The sequence below is a fragment of the Columba livia genome, chromosome 5, assembly GCF_036013475.1.
Source record: "Columba livia isolate bColLiv1 breed racing homer chromosome 5, bColLiv1.pat.W.v2, whole genome shotgun sequence".
Lineage (NCBI taxonomy): Eukaryota > Metazoa > Chordata > Aves > Columbiformes > Columbidae > Columba > Columba livia.
In genome coordinates, this window is record NC_088606.1 from 62,897,246 (window position 1) to 62,915,372 (window position 18,127).

The 18,127-nt window shown below is 47.0% G+C and overlaps 1 protein-coding gene across 3 annotated transcripts in view; it reads left to right on the forward strand.

Moving 5' to 3' along the window:
* The first annotated feature begins 279 nt into the window (after window positions 1–279).
* BDNF (brain derived neurotrophic factor) overlaps window positions 280–18,127 on the forward strand; it is a 42,956-nt gene continuing 25,108 nt past the window's right edge. The window contains exon 1 of one of the 3 annotated variants that reach the window (XM_005499331.3): window positions 280–830. In XM_005499331.3, the coding sequence (XP_005499388.1) occupies window positions 828–830 (3 nt within the window). In that variant the 5' untranslated portion in view covers window positions 280–827. Of the gene's footprint in view, window positions 831–1,349; window positions 1,729–1,782; window positions 1,864–18,127 lie in introns of those variants that run through there. The other 2 variants (XM_005499332.3, XM_065065463.1) reach the window with 2 other exon arrangements.

Genomic DNA, 18,127 nt, shown 5'->3' on the forward strand with positions numbered 1-18,127 from the left:
GGAAGGCAGGTCCCCGGGATGCGCCCCCCTTCTCTTCACCCCGGCGGCGGGGCTGGCGGGGCAGCCCGCCCCCGGGGCTGCGCCTCCCGGCGAGGGCACAGCGAGGAGTGGGGGGAGGAAAAGTGTGCTGGGAAGTTGCGGCTCGGGGAAAAGCAGGGGTTTCCGAAGGAGCTCGTCTTGGCAACTGTGGCATGTTCCTCTTGTGGCAGGAGCTAAGTATGCAACAAGTCCCTGGAGCACTTCCCGTGTGAGCGAGAGTGAACGTGACATTTCAAAAAAAAAAAGCCAAATGTTTACTTACCTGTCACCAATGCAAATCTCCAGAGCCAGCTCGTCTTGCACGGCCCCAGGTGCGAGCCGGGAGGTGGAAGGAGAGCGGCCGGGAGTCAGTCAGGGCTCATTACACAGCGCGCCCGGCCGGGAAGGACTTTCCTCGGGAACTTTCTGTCCCGCTCCGGTTTCCTGGGAGGCGGTTGCGATCACGTTTTATACCGTGTTAGTTGGTAACCCCTCTCATTCATTAAGATCACGTAAGAACTCAAAGGGAAACGTGACTCTGAGCTAAGGCGTTTGCGTAAATCTATAGGTTTTAAAAACTCCCTGCCAGTTGCTTTCTGTCTTCTGTAGGCACCAAGGTGGTGGAGAGTTTAAGCTTGCGGATATTGCAAAGGGTTATTAGATTCATAAGTCACACCAAGTGGTGGGCGATCCACTGAGCAAAGCAGAAGTTCTCACATGATGACTTCAAACAAGACACATTACCTTCCAGCATCTGTTGGAGAGACTGGATTTTAAGACACTTCTGTCTCCAGGACAGCAAAGAAACAATGGTGAGTACCAATAAAAAAGCCTATTTTTATAACTACAGAGGGAAAAAAAAAAATAAAGGTTGAGATGTTGCTTAACGACAGTATCTAATATCACGGACTCGGCTTTCTAGTACTTATTATACTGAAGCATGTAACCCGCGGAGGCCGGAAGAATTGTGCTTTAGACAGTGTAACTTTAATTGCAACGCTCTCTGATTTAAGGCTGCGTTGGAAACATCGCGTTTGAGAAAACTTGGAGCTGCCGGCGACTTGGCTGCAGCCGGGCGCTCGCTCCTCCCGGCTCTCTCCTGCCCTCTCCAAGCGGGCACGGAAGGCGGCTGACGCTCAGGGCCGGGCGGAGGGGGGGCACCTCCGCGCCCCGCCGCGGAGCGAGGCCCAGGGCATTGCCCCGGCGGCTTTGGGGGCTGCGGAGCGGCGCGGCCGCGGCACGTGACGACGCGCGGGGAACGGGGGCGACGAGCGGCCCGGGCGCGCAGCGGGGCGCGGAGGTGCGCACCCCCCCTCCTCCCGGCCCCCCCTCCCGAGCCGGGGAGGAGCAGCAGCAGCAGCAGCACCCTGGACAGAGGCGGCGGCGGGGGGGGGCGGCCCGCGGGAGGCGGCGGCGGCCCCGCGCTGCTCCGCGCCCTTGCGCGCTCGGGGAGCCGCTGGCACTTGGTACCGACTTCCCCCCCCCCGCCACCCCCTCCCGGTCCTTCCCCTCCCCGCCCGCCGCCCTCTCGCCCCGCTGGATCTGGGCGAAGTTGAATTCCTAGCGGTGCGGGCTGGAATAGGAAAAGGGGAAAAAAAAAAAAAAGAGTCTTGCAAGCTCCGGGGGTTGGTTTGACGGTGTCAACTTTGGGAAATGCCAGTGTTTATCTCCGCGATCTAGCCACTGCTCGGGGTGTTAGCTGTGACTAAGGTAAGCGGAGGGGTGACCCCCCGGCGGCCCCCCCTCTGGCTTTTGCCTCTCTCTCCGTGGCGCGGGGATGGGTGCCTGCTCTTTGCCTAGTTTTGTTACCTTGCTGGCTGCTCGGTGTGTGGAGGCTTAGAAAAGGTAGGAGAAGCTTTTGTAAGATTGCACTACGAGTTGAGTTAAGTTGTGCCTGATTTAATCTGGGAATCTCGTCTCTCTATGTGCGTGTGCATGCTTTGGGCAGAGATGCAACTGATCTTTACCTAGATAAGCAGATGCGACGGATTTTTTTTTTTTTTCCTAGCTAAGGATGCAAGTTGATTTTGCATAGCTAAAGAGATGCAGCTGAGCTCTAGCTGGCACTGTGCACAACTGATCTTACATAGATAAAGAGCCGCAGCTGATCTTTACCTACATGGAGATGAGCTGGTCCCCAGCTTGAGGGATCTCTGATGGCCCCTCTGTGTACGCAACCTACGACTGAACGGGAGAGCCGTGCATGTATTGCTGATGATCCAATATACGCATCTACTTTGCTATAATTAAAAGGGGTGGGGGGGAGGTGTTTGACAAGCCTGAAACCCAAACGCAGCCCCCCCACCTGGAGATCATTCGGATAAGCTTTCTGTTCATCTTCCTCCCTCTAGTGCCTCCCCCCGCTTCCGATTCTTCCTACGTAGAAATGTAGCTAATAATATTTAGTCTCCGGGCTAAAAATAAGCTCTGGAAAGTCAGCAGTTTGGCGGAGCAGGGGCGGTAGCGGCAGTGCTCGCAGGTAGTGCTCTGGGGGTCTCCTGCTCTGCACGGAGACTGTGCATTGACCCCCCCCCCCACCCGCGCTGCTGGGGAGGGGGCGCTTCGGCGGAGGAGGGGTCCGCGCCGAACCGCGCTGCCTCCGCCGCCCCGCTCCATCCAGTGTGCGCCTCCCCGCCCGGGGGGATCCCAGCCGCCGGGAGCCACCCCTCCTCCCCGCCCCGGGGGATCCGAGGGACCGCCAGCCGTACCGGGCGGCTCCGGCGCCCCCCAGCCCGCTTACAGCGCGGGGGTGGCGAGCGCTCCCTGCGGCAGAGCCGGCGGCGCCCCGCGGCCGGCCCCGCTGCGGCGCCGGGCCCCGCCGGGGAGGGAGCGGGCAAGGGAGGGAGGGAAGGAAGCGAAGGAGGGAGGATCCCGCGGCCCCGCCGCCCCCGCCTCCCGCCGGGCTCCCGCTCCGACTCGCACGTAGCGGCGCCGAGGAGGGAAACCCCCCAGCAGGCGGGGGGCTGGCATCGCCGGGGCCGCCCGCCGCGGGGGAGGGGGCGGCATCCCCGCCGTGCAGCGCGGAGCCGCCGTGTAGGGGACTACGCGCCCCGGCCGGGCTGGACCGGGCTCCCCCCACCGGTGTCCCCCCCCCCCAGCCCAGCGCGGTTGCTACGGCGACCGCCTCCCCCCGGGGGACACCGTCCAACGGAGACGGGGGAGCGGTGCTGGGGGGGGGGCGGGGATGCCGCCTCTCTCCCGCCCCCTCCGTCCCCCACCCCGGGAGAGGGACGGCAACAGCAGCCCCCGGACGGTGCAGCCGGGCCGGGCAGCGGCACAGCCAAAATGGAGGTGCTGCAGGACGGCACCGGGGGGGCGCCGGCGCGGAGCTCCCACTAAAGTCGGTCACCTGGTGTTTGTTCTGCGTTAGTATCTCTTGGGGGGTGGGGGGGGGGCGCGCTTTTTTTATCATTAAAGAAAAACAACCTGGAGGTGCGCTAACGGCGGCCTGGGCTCCGCGCCGGGTCCCCCCCGCCCCCGGGCCTGGCCGTGACACTGGGTGGGAGCCCGGGGAAGGGGCCGGGCTGTGTCCTGCCGTGTATTTTTCCATTTCCACCTGGAGAACTTGCCTTTGCTGGGGATGCCTGTCAGGATGCGACGAGAGGTATTTCTCGGGAGCTCTGAGGAGAGGAGAAAGTAGACTTCATGACATTCAGAATCATCCGTCATCGGCAGGCTGGAGAAAACTCAAACACACCTAGTTTGCAGTATTGGTTTTGTTAAATCCATAAAGAAACGTCTTCTGACCTTTTTTTCACTTGGGGAAAAGTCAGGTGGTAGAGCTAATATTTGAAGCGTCTACTGTGATCTAGTGGTGATGAGCCCTATTAAAACCCATCCACCTCCCAAAATAAATGGTTCTGTTATATAGGAGGTTGCCAAGGAGCTTCTACTTACATGAATTTTCCACTCCACGGATAATTTTGTATATCTGCCTATATTTAAATTTTACACTCATTACTTTCTTACCAGTTCTTGAAAAACTCTTGGTTCTGGTATTGTCCCTTCTGCCTCTGTTGCTGTGTTTGTGTTGAATTCTAATAGTTCTCTGCAGAGATGCATGGGACGGACGGCTGCTAAACAAATGACACTGGGCCATATTTGGTCACATTTGCTCATGGTGACTCATACCTTAATCTGCAAGTAGCTTTATTGATTTTAGTACCCACTATTTCTCCAAGAGCTGTCACTGCTTTGATGGTGGTTCGTCACCACTTTTCATCTCTTATGGTTATGATACTGTAAAATGTCTGATCTCCTTTGAATATGTCTTCATCCTGCAAAGTTTTGACGTGGCAGTCTGTCTTGCTCCTTTTTTCAGTTTTCCTTGTATTTTACCTGATACCATGAGTGTTGCCTTCAGTGGTTTGGTGCCTGTCAGATGTCTGTGTCCAGCACAAGATGTTTTTTTAATGTGGTGTTTGACGTAGGAATAGTCTCTCTCCAAGTTTGTCATTCTCGGCACCTGTCTGTTCGGATAACCGTTTGATTTTCAGCACCATTCAATAATTTCCTATTTCAAATGGTCTGATAGTCCTCACTATTTATTTTTAGTGGCCACCATTCACAGGCGTGTATGCTGGAGGATTATGTCTAGCATTTCATTAAGGTGAGGTGGCTGGATGCACACATTTGCCTTTGAACAGCAAGTCCTTTATTTATTTTCTTTATCACACCAATATTGTTGGGCTCTCAGAAATGCCCAAAGAAAATGCAGACAGGCTGCCATTTAGTAACCATACGTTGCTTCCTAAATACAGTGATATATGATTGCCCTGCCATGAGAAGTTCTGGAAAGGTGGATGAATCCCGGGGGACTAATTTCCCTCAGAGCTCCAAGTCTTACTGTGAATCACTGTAGTAAATCACCACTGAGCACTCAAAGATGTAGCTGCTAGACTTTTTTTTTAATCAGATACGCAAACAAAGAGAGCATCCATAAGATTTTGGAAGATCTAGTTCATTCCTCCAGCAAAAAATAGTCAAGTGCTGTAAACAACATTTGTAAGAAACAGTACATCTCAAAGTTGTTGAAAATCAGTAGGTTCCCTAGACCTGGGAAAGAGCACAAGGCAAAATACATATAGACACTTTCACAGCTCCCTCACCTTTGAGCTAACATTAGACTGGGGCTAAGAAACTGGGGCTAGCAAAACCAGGCTTGTCAAAGTGGTCCTTAAAATGGAGATTATGGCTTTTGGGGCATGAAGAACTAAAAAGAACTGGGAAATTCAGGACTGGGTTTGTAATCCTCATTGTCATTTGTGGTTGGTGAGTCCAGCTAGTGAGCAGGACCATAAAATATGGGAAGATACGGGGGAAAAAAAAGGAAGGTAATACTTGTATTCTTGGAAGTAGGAGTTTGAAACAAGTGTGGGTATTCCATGTTTCCCTCGTGTCTGGGTTCCCGAACGTTTTTACACCTCCTTTCTGCATCTCTCCCACCACATTGTTAGGAATAGTAAAATGCCCTGTTAGGGAGATGTCAGGGGACATCCCACAGCACCCGGGGTGTGTGATGAGCAGTTTTGCGTGCAAACCACTCGCCAGCTCCAGTGAATCCCTACACCCACACGCCGCCAAGGTGTCGTGCAGGGCAGGGCACCGACTTCTCCCATAAACTGGAAATATCTCCGAGACACAGTCTTGCAAAATTATAGCCAGGAAAACATAGTGACTGACATGGAGTTCATATAACAACTGCCCACCCATTTCATTATTTCACAAATGTGTGATTCGTGCTTGTGAGCTGTCACTGTTAACATTTCCATCTGTCTCAATATTGCTTCTATTCTTAGTTGGTATGTGATAGATGTAGGTGTATGAAAAGGATTTTTCCCCCCTCCTCCCTGTGTCATGAAACAAAATAAATGGAAGCCACATACGTGTATCCACGCATTTCATGCAGGCTGCTAGAAATACAGGCACTTTCGTGGTGCTCCCATTACGAGAAGTAGAGGTGGAGTAAGAAGCATGTGCCTGTGGCCTCTCGGTGCTGCTGGAACATGTACTCAATGGGGAAAAACATAAATAAGTTAAAATCTAACCGCAAAAAGACAATATTGCTTTGATCTTCTTTTGAACGTGCAGTTTGAGAGACCTATTTTCCTAGTCATGTAAGTATGGGAGTAATTTTACTTATCACGTAATCCTAATTGATCTTTTCCTGAGGCAATCTCAAAGGGAAAATAGCCGTGACGTGCTTCGGTGTTCAAAGGATCAGGTCCTCGGCTGTGGAGATATTTCCAGAGCTGGAGCTTTCAAGGTACTCATCGCTTGGACAAATAGGAAAATCCTTGCATAACATAAGCAAAACCTGCGTTTCTCAATACCTGAATGCCAAAACCAAATTCGATGGGCTACCTGTAGATGTGAACAGACATTTCACAACAGCCTCCAGCAAACGCGAAATCTGGCTCCAGTCTCTTTATCCCTGTTGTCATTTGAACTTCTTGGCAGAGCACAAACTCTTGTAGTCTCCTGATGAAAAATGTCTTTCAAAGTTGCTGATGGATGTGGCTGACTCTCACGCCTGGCACAGCCTGGTGCTTCCCAGGGAGGCCGGGCTTAGCCAGGCCTGGTCTATGGCGTAAGCGGGGCTGTGGGGGTTGGCCCCTGCTCCTGCAGGCTAGCGGGAGCCTCCCAGACGGGCCATTTGCCACAGAGCCAACTCTGCTCTCGGTAAGTGGTTTCCCCACGGTCCCAGGCTGTTGTACAGTCTCCCGTGGGGAATATTAGCGGTGGGACTGTAATGGACCAAGGTCTTGCCAGAAGTGGCCAAGTATATACTTTCTCTTCCCCCTACCTTTTTGTGGTCTGGTCTGTTGGTCTTTTTTTTTTCTTCCCAAAATAGCACACAAACCCCCAATTTAACAAGCGTAAACCGTTTGCTCTGGCCTCCAATTTATTTTGACATTTGGCAAGAATGATTACGCAACACATTCATTAAGTCATAACATTTTCGCTACTTTCCCATTTCAGATCCTTATTGACTGTAGCACATGCGAAAATAATGAACTTATTTATTCTCCAAATGGACAGTAGACCTCAGATCTCCCAAGGAGATGCATTGTTTACAGATGTAATGTATGCAGAGACTTTTAAAGCCCTGGGTCTCACCTGGCTGTAAAAAAATATATTCATTTCTGAAAGAGTTGAGGGGAGGTTTATAATCCACTGAAATGTTTATAGGGTTCTGCAGCTAAGGAGGTCTCATCAGACAAGTTGTTTCCTTTTTCTCGAACAGAGCCCCTTCCTCCTGACAAGCCTTTGTGGGTCTTGGGAATAATACACTGAACAGTGACGGTAATAGATAATTAGATGGACAAGCTAAAAGCAATATGAAAGGGGGCTGGTAACACCAGGATTACAGAAGGTGTGTGGGCATTTTGACATCCAGAAAACATTATAGATCTGGTCTCAGCTACCTCAGTCTCATGATGATAATTAAGAAATGTGGGTGTAGAAAAACTCTTCGCATGGTGTGGTTGGATTATTGCTGCAGTTCAAAACACAATTGGCACAGACACCCACATTGGACATGATTGCCCTTTGATGAGGCAGATACTGACTTTTTAAAGCTGACATACGTAAAATTATGCCTAAATTTTATGGGGCCACACGTTTCTGACTAGACTCCATTATTGCAACAAATGGTAAAATACGAGCTGAAATAGTTTAAAAAAAAACAACAAAACTTGAGGCATGTTGAGGAGGAGGGCACCCTGGCAGTGGGAAGGCTTCAGGTTAACCCTTCTTGCATCTCTTTGGCAAGATTAGAAGAGCATTAGAAGATGCATCCACAGGGTTTGCTTTGTCTTCATGGCCATGCAGCCTCTTTAAAGACAGAGTGGAGGGAAGACCAGCGAGGCTGGTTCCTCGCCTGCTTCTATTAATAACCCACAGACAGTTGAGTCTAGTTCTTATACAACTTTTGTGTTGTATGGCAGATCTTCCCAGTTCTTTTGCCTCTGTCTGTTTATCAGCAATACAGAGGTGTTATCCAACTTCCCTCTGAGCACTCAGTAAAGCGAAAAATAACATAGATTATGTATATATATATATATGTGTGTGTATATATTTAAGCTTCTCTATAAGTAGAACTTTTTTAAGAAACACTTGTGAATGGTAAGGGAAGGATAGATGCTGTCTAGATGGAGACTGCTCATGCCTAAGACATAACAATACAGGTTAATGTACTCACTCTTGCAGTGTTTTATTCTAATATTAGAGACACTAAACCTATAGACATGTGGAAGTGTCAAAGTACCAACTTCAGGCTTGATCCTGCATTCAAGTTTATTTATTCTTTTGCATGTTTGACTCCTTCAAACAACAGCAATGGCAGAAGGTTGTGTGGTGGCCCAGTGGTCATTCTGTATTTATCACTGCTCATGTGCACGTTTTCCCCGAGGAACCAGAAAAGGCCACGTGTTGACAAGGTAGACAGACTTGCAAAAGTATTTGACATTTCAACATCATCTTTTTTCCCAATATTTTCAACACAAACTCAGTTCTCTATTGTTTTATAGTGTTCAAAGAGGCTTTCAGTATTTCCCTCTAAAGCTATTCTCAAAAGTCTGACAATGACATTTGATGAAATATTCAGATTCAAAACAAAATATATCATGAAAAGACAATGAATTTCAGGGAAACAGGTGGTTACCAAAAGAAAAGGAGGAGAAAAAAAAAAAAGGCAGATGATTTCTGATAGCAAATACCTTTTGAAACCTGACTAACTCTACTGAGAATGGGAGAGACAGTGAGGGTCATGAGGGGTCGAGAGACTGGAGCAGCTTAGGCGCTTAATTGGGTCTGTCGAATACATGTTCATTCACATCTGCCAAAAGTTTATAAAACCATCCGAGAGGATATTTGGCTGAATTTTATAAACAGATATCTGATAAAATAGTATTGGTCCGGAAAACAGCCCTAGGAAGTTTTTCGGAATGGCTACATTTTGAGTTTGGAATTTTCCAGTGGATGATGATGCATCTCAAATGTATTTTGCTTCCGTATATGTCACTTGCTGTAGCTTGAAGTGTGATACCCCTTGTTCTATTGCTGAAAATGTATTGCATCAGAGAAAAAAAAAATCTATTGGTTATAGAAAGAGTCATCCACGCAAGGAGTGGATCTCACAGTATTTCCCATATGAATCTCTTTTTGTGTCCCAAATTTGGTTTATTGGCTAAGTTATTCTAAGTTCTTATACCACAGTCATCATTCATCATGGTATTTGAACACCTTTCTAAGTGACATGACTAATATCGGTCACATGTTTTGCTCTCATCCTTTTCCGAGGGAACAAGCACTTGAAGAGTTGGGTTTTTCTTTTTTTTTCTTTTTCTTTTCCTTTTTTTTTTTTTTTTTTCTTTTATTGTGAATAAGTCTTTCACAAAGACCTTGGTGGTGCAAGCGATAAGAGTTTAATCATAGTTTCACCTGATTCTTCTCTTTCTTTGTGGTATTCGCTCCTACATCAGCAGTCGGTCACTCTATCCACCATCTATTCCCCAGGCAGATCTGATTCTCCTGCTTTTTCCGCCCACCACCTGTTGTTTTCCTCTTCCCAAATCCTTCACCTAGACTCAGTCATCAGCTGCCCAAGTGTGGTCATAGCCCAGGAAACCCACTGCTTTTCTTGCTTCTTTTTTTTGAGCTCATCAGAAACCCAAATGTGTGCAACTTCAAAGGGGCTTTTAATCCCCAGTTGACCACCTTTGTCGCCAAATAGTTATTTTTATCATCTGCTTTCCCATCAAAGATTTCCTTCAGCATTCCCTAAAGAAAATTCTGCTGGTTCCCAAATTTTAAGCAAACCAAAATATCTGACAAGAAGGCTAAGCCCTTTTTAAGGCAAAGCTAGCAAGTTCATTTGAAATGGCCAGAATTTCATATTTATTTATCAGTAGGGATTTTCCAGACAAAGCGGGGAGGAAACTTAGGCTAACACAAGGCATACACTTCAGGGCAGGAGGAAAGCCAAAGATGATGGACCTTTGAAAACTGTTCTTTTGGGTCTGTACCACCCCCTGGCACGTCAGCCAGTCCAAGAGCAATAGGTGAAGACCAAAGCAATGTGCTGACTCGCTTCCTTGAGCACCAGAGGCCATTTCACCAGCTGCTGCGTGTGTGTGACAGCTGCCTGGGGCTTCAGCAGCAGCAGAACTTCCCGGCTCGCCTCTGCCAGGGCTGTAAACACAATGATGATGAGGGTGGTGATCATTATGATGATGTGCATTATGCCAGAAATGGAAGACTTGGGCAGACTTCAGTGCCTCGACCCCCAGGACATACTGGGGATGATGCATCCACAAAGCCAAGTCTCATTTGGATTGGTTTGTCTTTTTATCTCTCTCAGTTTAGGTTTCCAATGTGACTTGCAGCCTGGGGTAACCCCCAAGATCCCATGCATGGGATCAGCCATCCCCACAAAGCCAAGAATTGCCTTCAGCTCATGGAGCTAGTTACAGGTGGACATTAATACCTCCCTGCACAGCCATAGCCTCCCGCTTGCCCTCGCTGCAGACCTGTACCGGTAATGAACCTTGTGCTGTTCCCACAGCCGGAGAAATGGAGATAAGAGAGCTGGGGGACTGTGCAAGAAGGTGGTTTAGAGGGTGCAAAGTCTCTGATCTGAACAACCATGAGGAAAAGGTGGGGAAGACATGGAGAGACCCTGGAAGAGGCGGTGGGTTTTGTGGTGTGAGGGAAATAGCCCCATGGAGGGGTCTCTGGGGGGAAGATGAAGGGGTAGATGTCCCATCCCTGGAGACATTCCAGGCCAGGCTGGACAAGGCTCTGAGCAACCTGATCTGGGTGAAGATGTCCCTGCTCATGGCAGGGGGGTTGGACTAGATGAGCTTTGAAGGTCCCTTCCAACCTGAACTATTCTATGATTCTATTCCCTGCACCCCCAAGTACGGCTTCCACAGTGACAGCCCAGTTGCACCCTTGGAAGGGAGCCCCCTGGGCTGTGCCTGAGTTAATTTTCCTTTATCCATTCTCATAGGCAGTGTCACCACTTGCCAAGGCACAGACCAGGTGGAGGTGTGGTAACATAGGTAGGGAACTGACAGGGAAGGAAAATGGTAGGGTTATATGGTTCCAACATATGCAGAAGGGATGTGTTTTAGGTACCTGAGAATACTCCTAAAGCCCTATTTATTATACCAATGCAAATAAAAAAAAAAATGTGATGGAAGGCTGTTAGCATTTATTTGAGGTTATTTTTAAAGGTTTATTTTTAAAGAATGATTTTAACAGATCTCTCTCTTTGGGAAATGGGGAGAGACAGAAAGCAGTAGACCAGAAAGCAGCCCAGCTCAGGACCCTACAATGTGCTTACACAGACACTTTAAACCAGTGTAAATGCCCATCCTTGACCCTGCTGGGTTAGCCCTGACCTGGAGCACTGGGCTCACCGACTGTGTGGCTGGAGGGGACCCCACAGAGCTCCAGGGGTCCATGACAGACCCTGTGCCAACAAGGAGGTGTGGGAGCCCTGGGAGATGATGGGTGATAAGAAATTATGGATGGCATCGGAGCCCCAGGCTGGCCCACGCTGGGGGAGCAAACAGATAGCGGTGCCTGTCACCCAGCGAGGGGGAACACGGCATGAAAGGTCCATCTTCCCGGCAAGCAATCCCTCGTCCGTATGCGTGCGTGTCCCACCTGGCTGTGGCTGAAAGCTTGATGGGGGAAGCTGTCCGCCTCCTTCTGTGTCCGTGCTTTTAGTGGGATGTTAGTAAAGATCAATGGTTAGCTAAGAATCAATCGGCTAAATTCAGACGGAGGTCTAGGACTAGTTTGTCAAACAGACAGCGAGAATGTGTTTTTCGGACTCTTGTCTTTTGTTTGTTAGTGCTCGGACTCAGGCTCTTTTTTTTCCCTGATTCTCTCTAAGCCCATCAGTACATGGAATTAACACAGTGTTAATCTACGGGGAGGATGGGGGCCTGACAAAATCACAGCAAACCCCAAACGAGTACAATTTTCTGGCAGTTAACAGGGCCTAAATTAAGAAACTAATCAGAAATAAGCCTCTAAATTATACCGGTTCTTATTTACTTTCTTTTATCTTGAAACAACTTCTTAAAAGAATATTTTTAACAGATCTTTTAAACATTTCTAGTAAGAGGCAATAGACAAAATGTCATAATTTCCATATGAAGGAGTTTCTCTCAGTGCAATTCCTATTTAAAAAGCCATTTTACCCTAATATGGTCCCAGAGTCTAAGTAACGTATGCTGTCGCAATGACTTTTGCATCAAAACAATTTTTCTGTTTCATATCTGAGAAAAAATGTTGAATATTTAAATTCCATATCCTTTTTGATCTTAATTCCCATCACAGAAGAGCTCTTCAGGCCTCATCAATGTGCTCTAGGTGCAATATCAGAGTGTATTTTTTCACATTATGGGATCTAACCCAAATTAAGAAACCAAAGGAGAAGAAACTATACATGCCTAGAAGGGAAAGAGATTCTGCTTGGAGCGCATAGCAGGGTAAAGCATCAAACAAAAATGTAATGGAAGTCTAAAATAATGGTTTAAACACTTAGCTGCAGAGTCCTTGCTGAAAATCTAGCACTCAGCTCTCTTCTGATTTAAATACTTTGCATTCCTGTTTACTTCAGTGGTGTTTATATTCAAATAAGTAAAGGCACTACAAGGCCATATGGTGCAACTATGGGCTGCAATAAATTATAGCAGATTAAATAGGGCAACTAATGAAATACAAAGAGGTGTTTAAGCCACCACTCCCTTGTAAGCATTTATGTTTCACCTGTGTAAACTACATGAAAAATAAAGTGTCCAGGAAATTAATGTAAATAAAGTTGTTTATGAGTTTACACTCCAATGGCACAAGTCCTGAACCACCGAGACCTCACTGAATGTCTCACAAAAGCCAGGGGTGGATTTTACTTCAGTAGTATTTGAGTCGCATCCAGCCCTAAAAATAGAGAGACTTGGGGCACATTGGGTAGAAGGAAAAGAGAGGAGCCAGCACCCCGTTCCTTGCACAGGATGACTTCTTCCTACGACAGAGAAATCAATATGTTTTCCCATTTGAGAAATGGTGTAGGACTTGAGGAAAGTTATTTTGAAATATCTTAAAATTTGTATTGATTTTCTGAATCAATATTTCAGAATTTTGAATTTCAGAGTAGCTATACATCCTCCTCATGTTTCGTTCCCATCTCTCCACATCTATAAATGATAGTCCAAGCAGGTCACGTGCTGCAGAGAGAGAACTGGCTGGACATCCAATTATTCCCCTACTGTACTTACAAGGAGGAAAATAATATTTTAATAGGAGTACCACAAATATATATACCGGTACCAGTTACTATTTAAAGCAATTCTGCACTGCAGGTCAATTAAATCATTTCGTCTGGCCAGTGCAGAGAAAGAAAGGTCCCAGTGCAGATCTTGCTCCCTGGGGCTGGGCTGGGTGTTACGGTGGAAGGAAAGAGGGAGCAGGGACGGCACCCTCTTTGTTGGGGTTTCTTGTGGTGCATTAATGCGCCCCTGGGACTGGGTGAGCACATAACATGATGGTGGCCCAAATCTCAACTCTTTTGCTTGCACACTGCCTGGGGCCTACTTTGCTGTGGATAAATAGACCATCCCTTTTATCCAGACAAGTGAAGACTGCTGGACTGACACATGGCTGCCTATTAATCTCCAAAGTGGAATGTAGTAGTTTTTATACACAACGTGGTTCCAGTCGTTAAATTAGCAGAAGATTAACAATCCCAAGAGTTCAATAAACAGAAAAGACAGCAAACAAATGAAATGTTTTAGTCAAGGGGAATTTTGGCTTTAATGCGACTAATCCGGTCCTTGTTTCTTGAGCCACAAGTCACAGTAACTGCAGGACGAGAATATAAAGTGGTCTGGGTTTCATTTTGAGGACTCTATTTAATTTTTATTGGTGCACTGATAATTTTACTTTGCAATTAACAAAAATATCTACTGTTCCTCAGATACTTTTCTCTTTAACACTTTAGGTGGTTAAGATGGAAAATGTTTTGAACTCTAGAGTTGCTTCTTAGGTAGAATAACTCGATACCTTATTAAAAAAGATTTATTGAATTCATCTTTAAACATATCGGTCTGTTAAAAATATTGACGTGGCTGTGCTTTAAAGAGGGATAAAGCCAAAGCACCTCAGCCTCTTTGGGATGATGAAGATAGCTATTGAAGTGCAGCAAAAGATGCCTTAATATGAAAGTAGCACAGGGCAAGAGAGCTGGAAGAACTATTTCATGTTTACACATGCTTTTCATTCCCAAGTATCTCCACGTACCCGGGGAGGATCCCTCCTGCCAGCTCCAGGGTGGAGCGATGGGCACCCCAGCACCGAGCACCTGTCCTCCATCTCCCCTCCCCGACTGTTTGCTTTAGATCTCTTATCACCCATCACCCTCTGGGCAATATCTGAGCAGCCCACACCTGGCGAATGGAGTGCTTGAGCTTGATGTCAGAGGAAGTTTTAGTTGCTTAAATGGAAATAAACTACAAAGGAGCATTCACGGGGCTGCAAACCTGGGGTTTTGGGGGCTTGCTTATTTTTAGGACATGCCCAGAATAAACTCTCTGTGGTTATGCACTGAGGAGGATTTGCTTAGGCACCTACCTACTGTCAGCGTGGACAAGATGCCTGGCTAAGTTTATTAAACCCATGTAATCTGATCCCTTTAAATATTAAAAATAATCCACTGTATTGCATCTAATTGAAACCCACTGAATACTTAGAGGAAAGGAGAGATGAGCCAATCCCAACACCTTTCACCCACAAGTACACCAACAGTTTTCTGATCTTCGTTAATCATAGAGCTCCAATGGCTGGATTCATCACAGGAGTGCATCTCCAGCCATCTAATCTCTCCACACTAGGCTCGGGTTTCCCCCATCCCGAGGAATCACACACAACCTCTTTGGGGGAGAGGGGATTTTCTTTTCCCTTCCCACGTCTGTGACTCACTTGGAGCCTGCTTTTTTGGTTATTGTTTCATGCTCTTTTTCTGTCAGCTGCAATGGCTGTGCCTTTGTTAGGGGGGAGGTCAGGGGCAAGTGGGGAAGGGCTTGGGCACTGCACACCAGACACCCGGTACACTGGATACTCTCAGGCACAACCCAGGTACTTTGCTCTTTGCCCAGGCGCCGGGTGTTTAGTGCCTCCGAAACAACAGCAGTACTGCAGAGACACTTGTGAGATTAATTCCTAGGTTTAGTAAGTGTCGGAGCATCAGGGAATGATAAACCCAACTTTTAATTTTGCTGCTGGGTCAGACTTATTCTTTCTTTTTTGTGGTTCTTGCCCTTTTGGCTGTGCTGCCATCCTCGGCAGCTGCCCTCCGCTCTACAGTGAAGGGGTGAATTATCCTCCTAGCTACTCCCAGCCCTTCTACACAGGAATTCCGTGCCTGGTTTAGGAGTTGTGCTGTCCAAGTAGCATGTGGGGTTCCCAGAAAACCTTAGAAAGGGAACCCTAGATATTTGGGGGAAGGCTGTCAGACCCTGCCTTGCACCAGCCAGGGCCAAAACCCATAACTGCTATTCCCTAGAGCATTCGGTCCCTTCTCAGCAGCCCTTGCAGGGCTCACACTTACATCCCAGCATCGTCTGCAGCCACCTAGTGCCTGTACCTGTCTCCTTGCTCATCACCTGTGTTATCCACCAGCACATGCGTGGTGTTGGTTAGCTGTCACATATGGTGACATAGCCTGGGTAAGCACTCACACGCATTTGGATGGGCAGCAGTGTGTGTGTGTTCATCACTTGATGTATGTGGTAATTGTCACGTATGACTCATTTTCCATTTCTATGACAGTTGATGCCAGCAGAGACAACTACATGAGCGGTGGCAAGGAACAAACACATAAGGGGCATGCTCACTAAACAAGTACGTTCATGAGCAGCTTAATGAATTTACATGTAATAGACACATGCATTTCCTCGTTTGCAAAAGGCTAATTGCACCTACCACAGAGCTCTGTTATAGAAGCGGTTTCATGCACGTAAATTGTGCTGAAATCCCTGACTAGAAGCCATGGGACAAGATCCAGGGTACAGATACCCCCATGTGACAGAAAGCTGGCATACCCCTAGCAGACATGAGAAGAGACCAATTATTTTAATTGTTTGTTGGAGTTTAAAATTCATTTTTGCTGTAGCTGCAGGGTGATGATTCTGAGCTATTAGGTGAGATTTTCTTCAGCAAAAATATTGTGGTTTCGGTGCCTGTGGTTGGAAGGGTAGGTTTCATTGTTTTATCCTGTATGCATGCACCCTACAGACCATGTCTAATGGAAAGATCTCTGGGTTTGTATTCCCATCTTTGCTGTTTCATATAATACTGTCCCTGCTAAAATGAGGCCGAAAGGCCTCTCGGCAGACGTTGTTCACTGAAGATGAGATTATGCTCGATATTAAGAGCAAGTACCCTGTGCTATTTAAGGCATGGGGTATAGTCTGGCCACCCAGTGAGCTCCTTGCAGAGCAGAACCACAGCAACTCTGTGGGCTGGATGCAAGTTAAACCTCGATGCTGTGAGATCCAAGTGGTACCAACCCCAGGGCATTAACACACCATGCAGACGCTTAGGAGAGATTTGGGTTCGGTCCTTGAAGATGCTGAGGGTTTTCTAGTCCCGTTGATGTTAGCGTGGAGCACCAATGGCTCTGCTGTGTGTGCTGCCATCGCTGAATCACCCGAGAGTGGCGTCACAGCCCAGTCATCTTCTTACAAATGCGACGTGCTGCTGCAACCTCCAGTTGTGTTTATAATCCGTTGCAATTTTTAGCATTACTTGAGTTGGAAAAGTTTATTTCCATGAACTTTCCAGCCCTTTAATGTGAAAAAATAGCAAAGATAGGTAACTAGGAAACATGAATAAACATAATTAAACATAAAATGCTTGTAGTGATATAAGAACTGACCTCAGCCAATTAAAAGTATTAATAGAAAAAATACTCTAGTGTCAAAACCTGAGTACATCAACAGCATTCTCATTTGTGTAATCAGGATTAGTTTATATTTCCTGACAACCAAGCGAGAGGCAGTCCAAATTATAGCTTCTTGACCTTTTTCTCATTCAAAACCAGGTTGAGATACTACGTGAATAAAATGTGGAGTGTAACGATACATTTGTGGGGGGAGACTGAATCACCAGTTCTGTATTGACTAACTATGGACCTTTTAAGAATGTTACTCTTTTCAAATATTGACTTTTTATTGCTTCTTTACAATTGCAATGGGGGAATTTAAGAGCCCTACAAACTACTTTATCATATAATTAGTTTATCAGTAAATTTGGACCTCGTACATCAATCACTATAATGCATAACCTCCACCGAGAGAGAAACCAGATGTGCGTGCTTCTGCTTTGTTCTTTATAGTATCTACAGCATCATTAGTGCCTATGCTACAGTTTAAATTGAATTCAGCAAAAAGCAATGGTCTTACCCCCCTGCAAGCAATCTGATATTACTGCAGGGATAAATCAACATTATGTTGATTGACAACTCCTGCTCAAACTATTTCTTACTCCTTTCCTGCTGCTGTATGGAAAAGGGTGAAGCGTGATTTGCGTATACAAAATAAGAATTTTAACTAGCTAGGTACCAGAAAAAGATACTCGATTTCAAGGGGAATGCTGTGAGGCAGGCATCTGCCTGGAAATCCAATGGGATCATTGTGTCCTACCTATCCCACAAATTTTGAAGGCGAGGGTACTTGTGTCCCTCCAAACTTACAGCACGTCTTGTGGACAAAGGAGCAGAGCTCTGACCAGGGCAGGGTCCCCATGTGATTTCTGTCAGTTGCTTCACAAACTAGTACTTTGTGGGTCCAATCGTTTGGTGCTCATTCATACAAAATTCTCCTTGAAGTCAGGGTCTGATTGAAAAATAAGGAGCCCAGCTTGTATGCGCATTAAAAATCAAAATGGATCATTATTTACACGACTTTTTCATTTTCCCAGTAATCAAGCACTAGTTGGTAATAATCCCCAAAAGGCTGATTATACTGGCAGGACACAGCAGCTCTCTGACCACACATCTTCTCCAGGAAAATCTCTACACCGAGGCAAAAGGCAG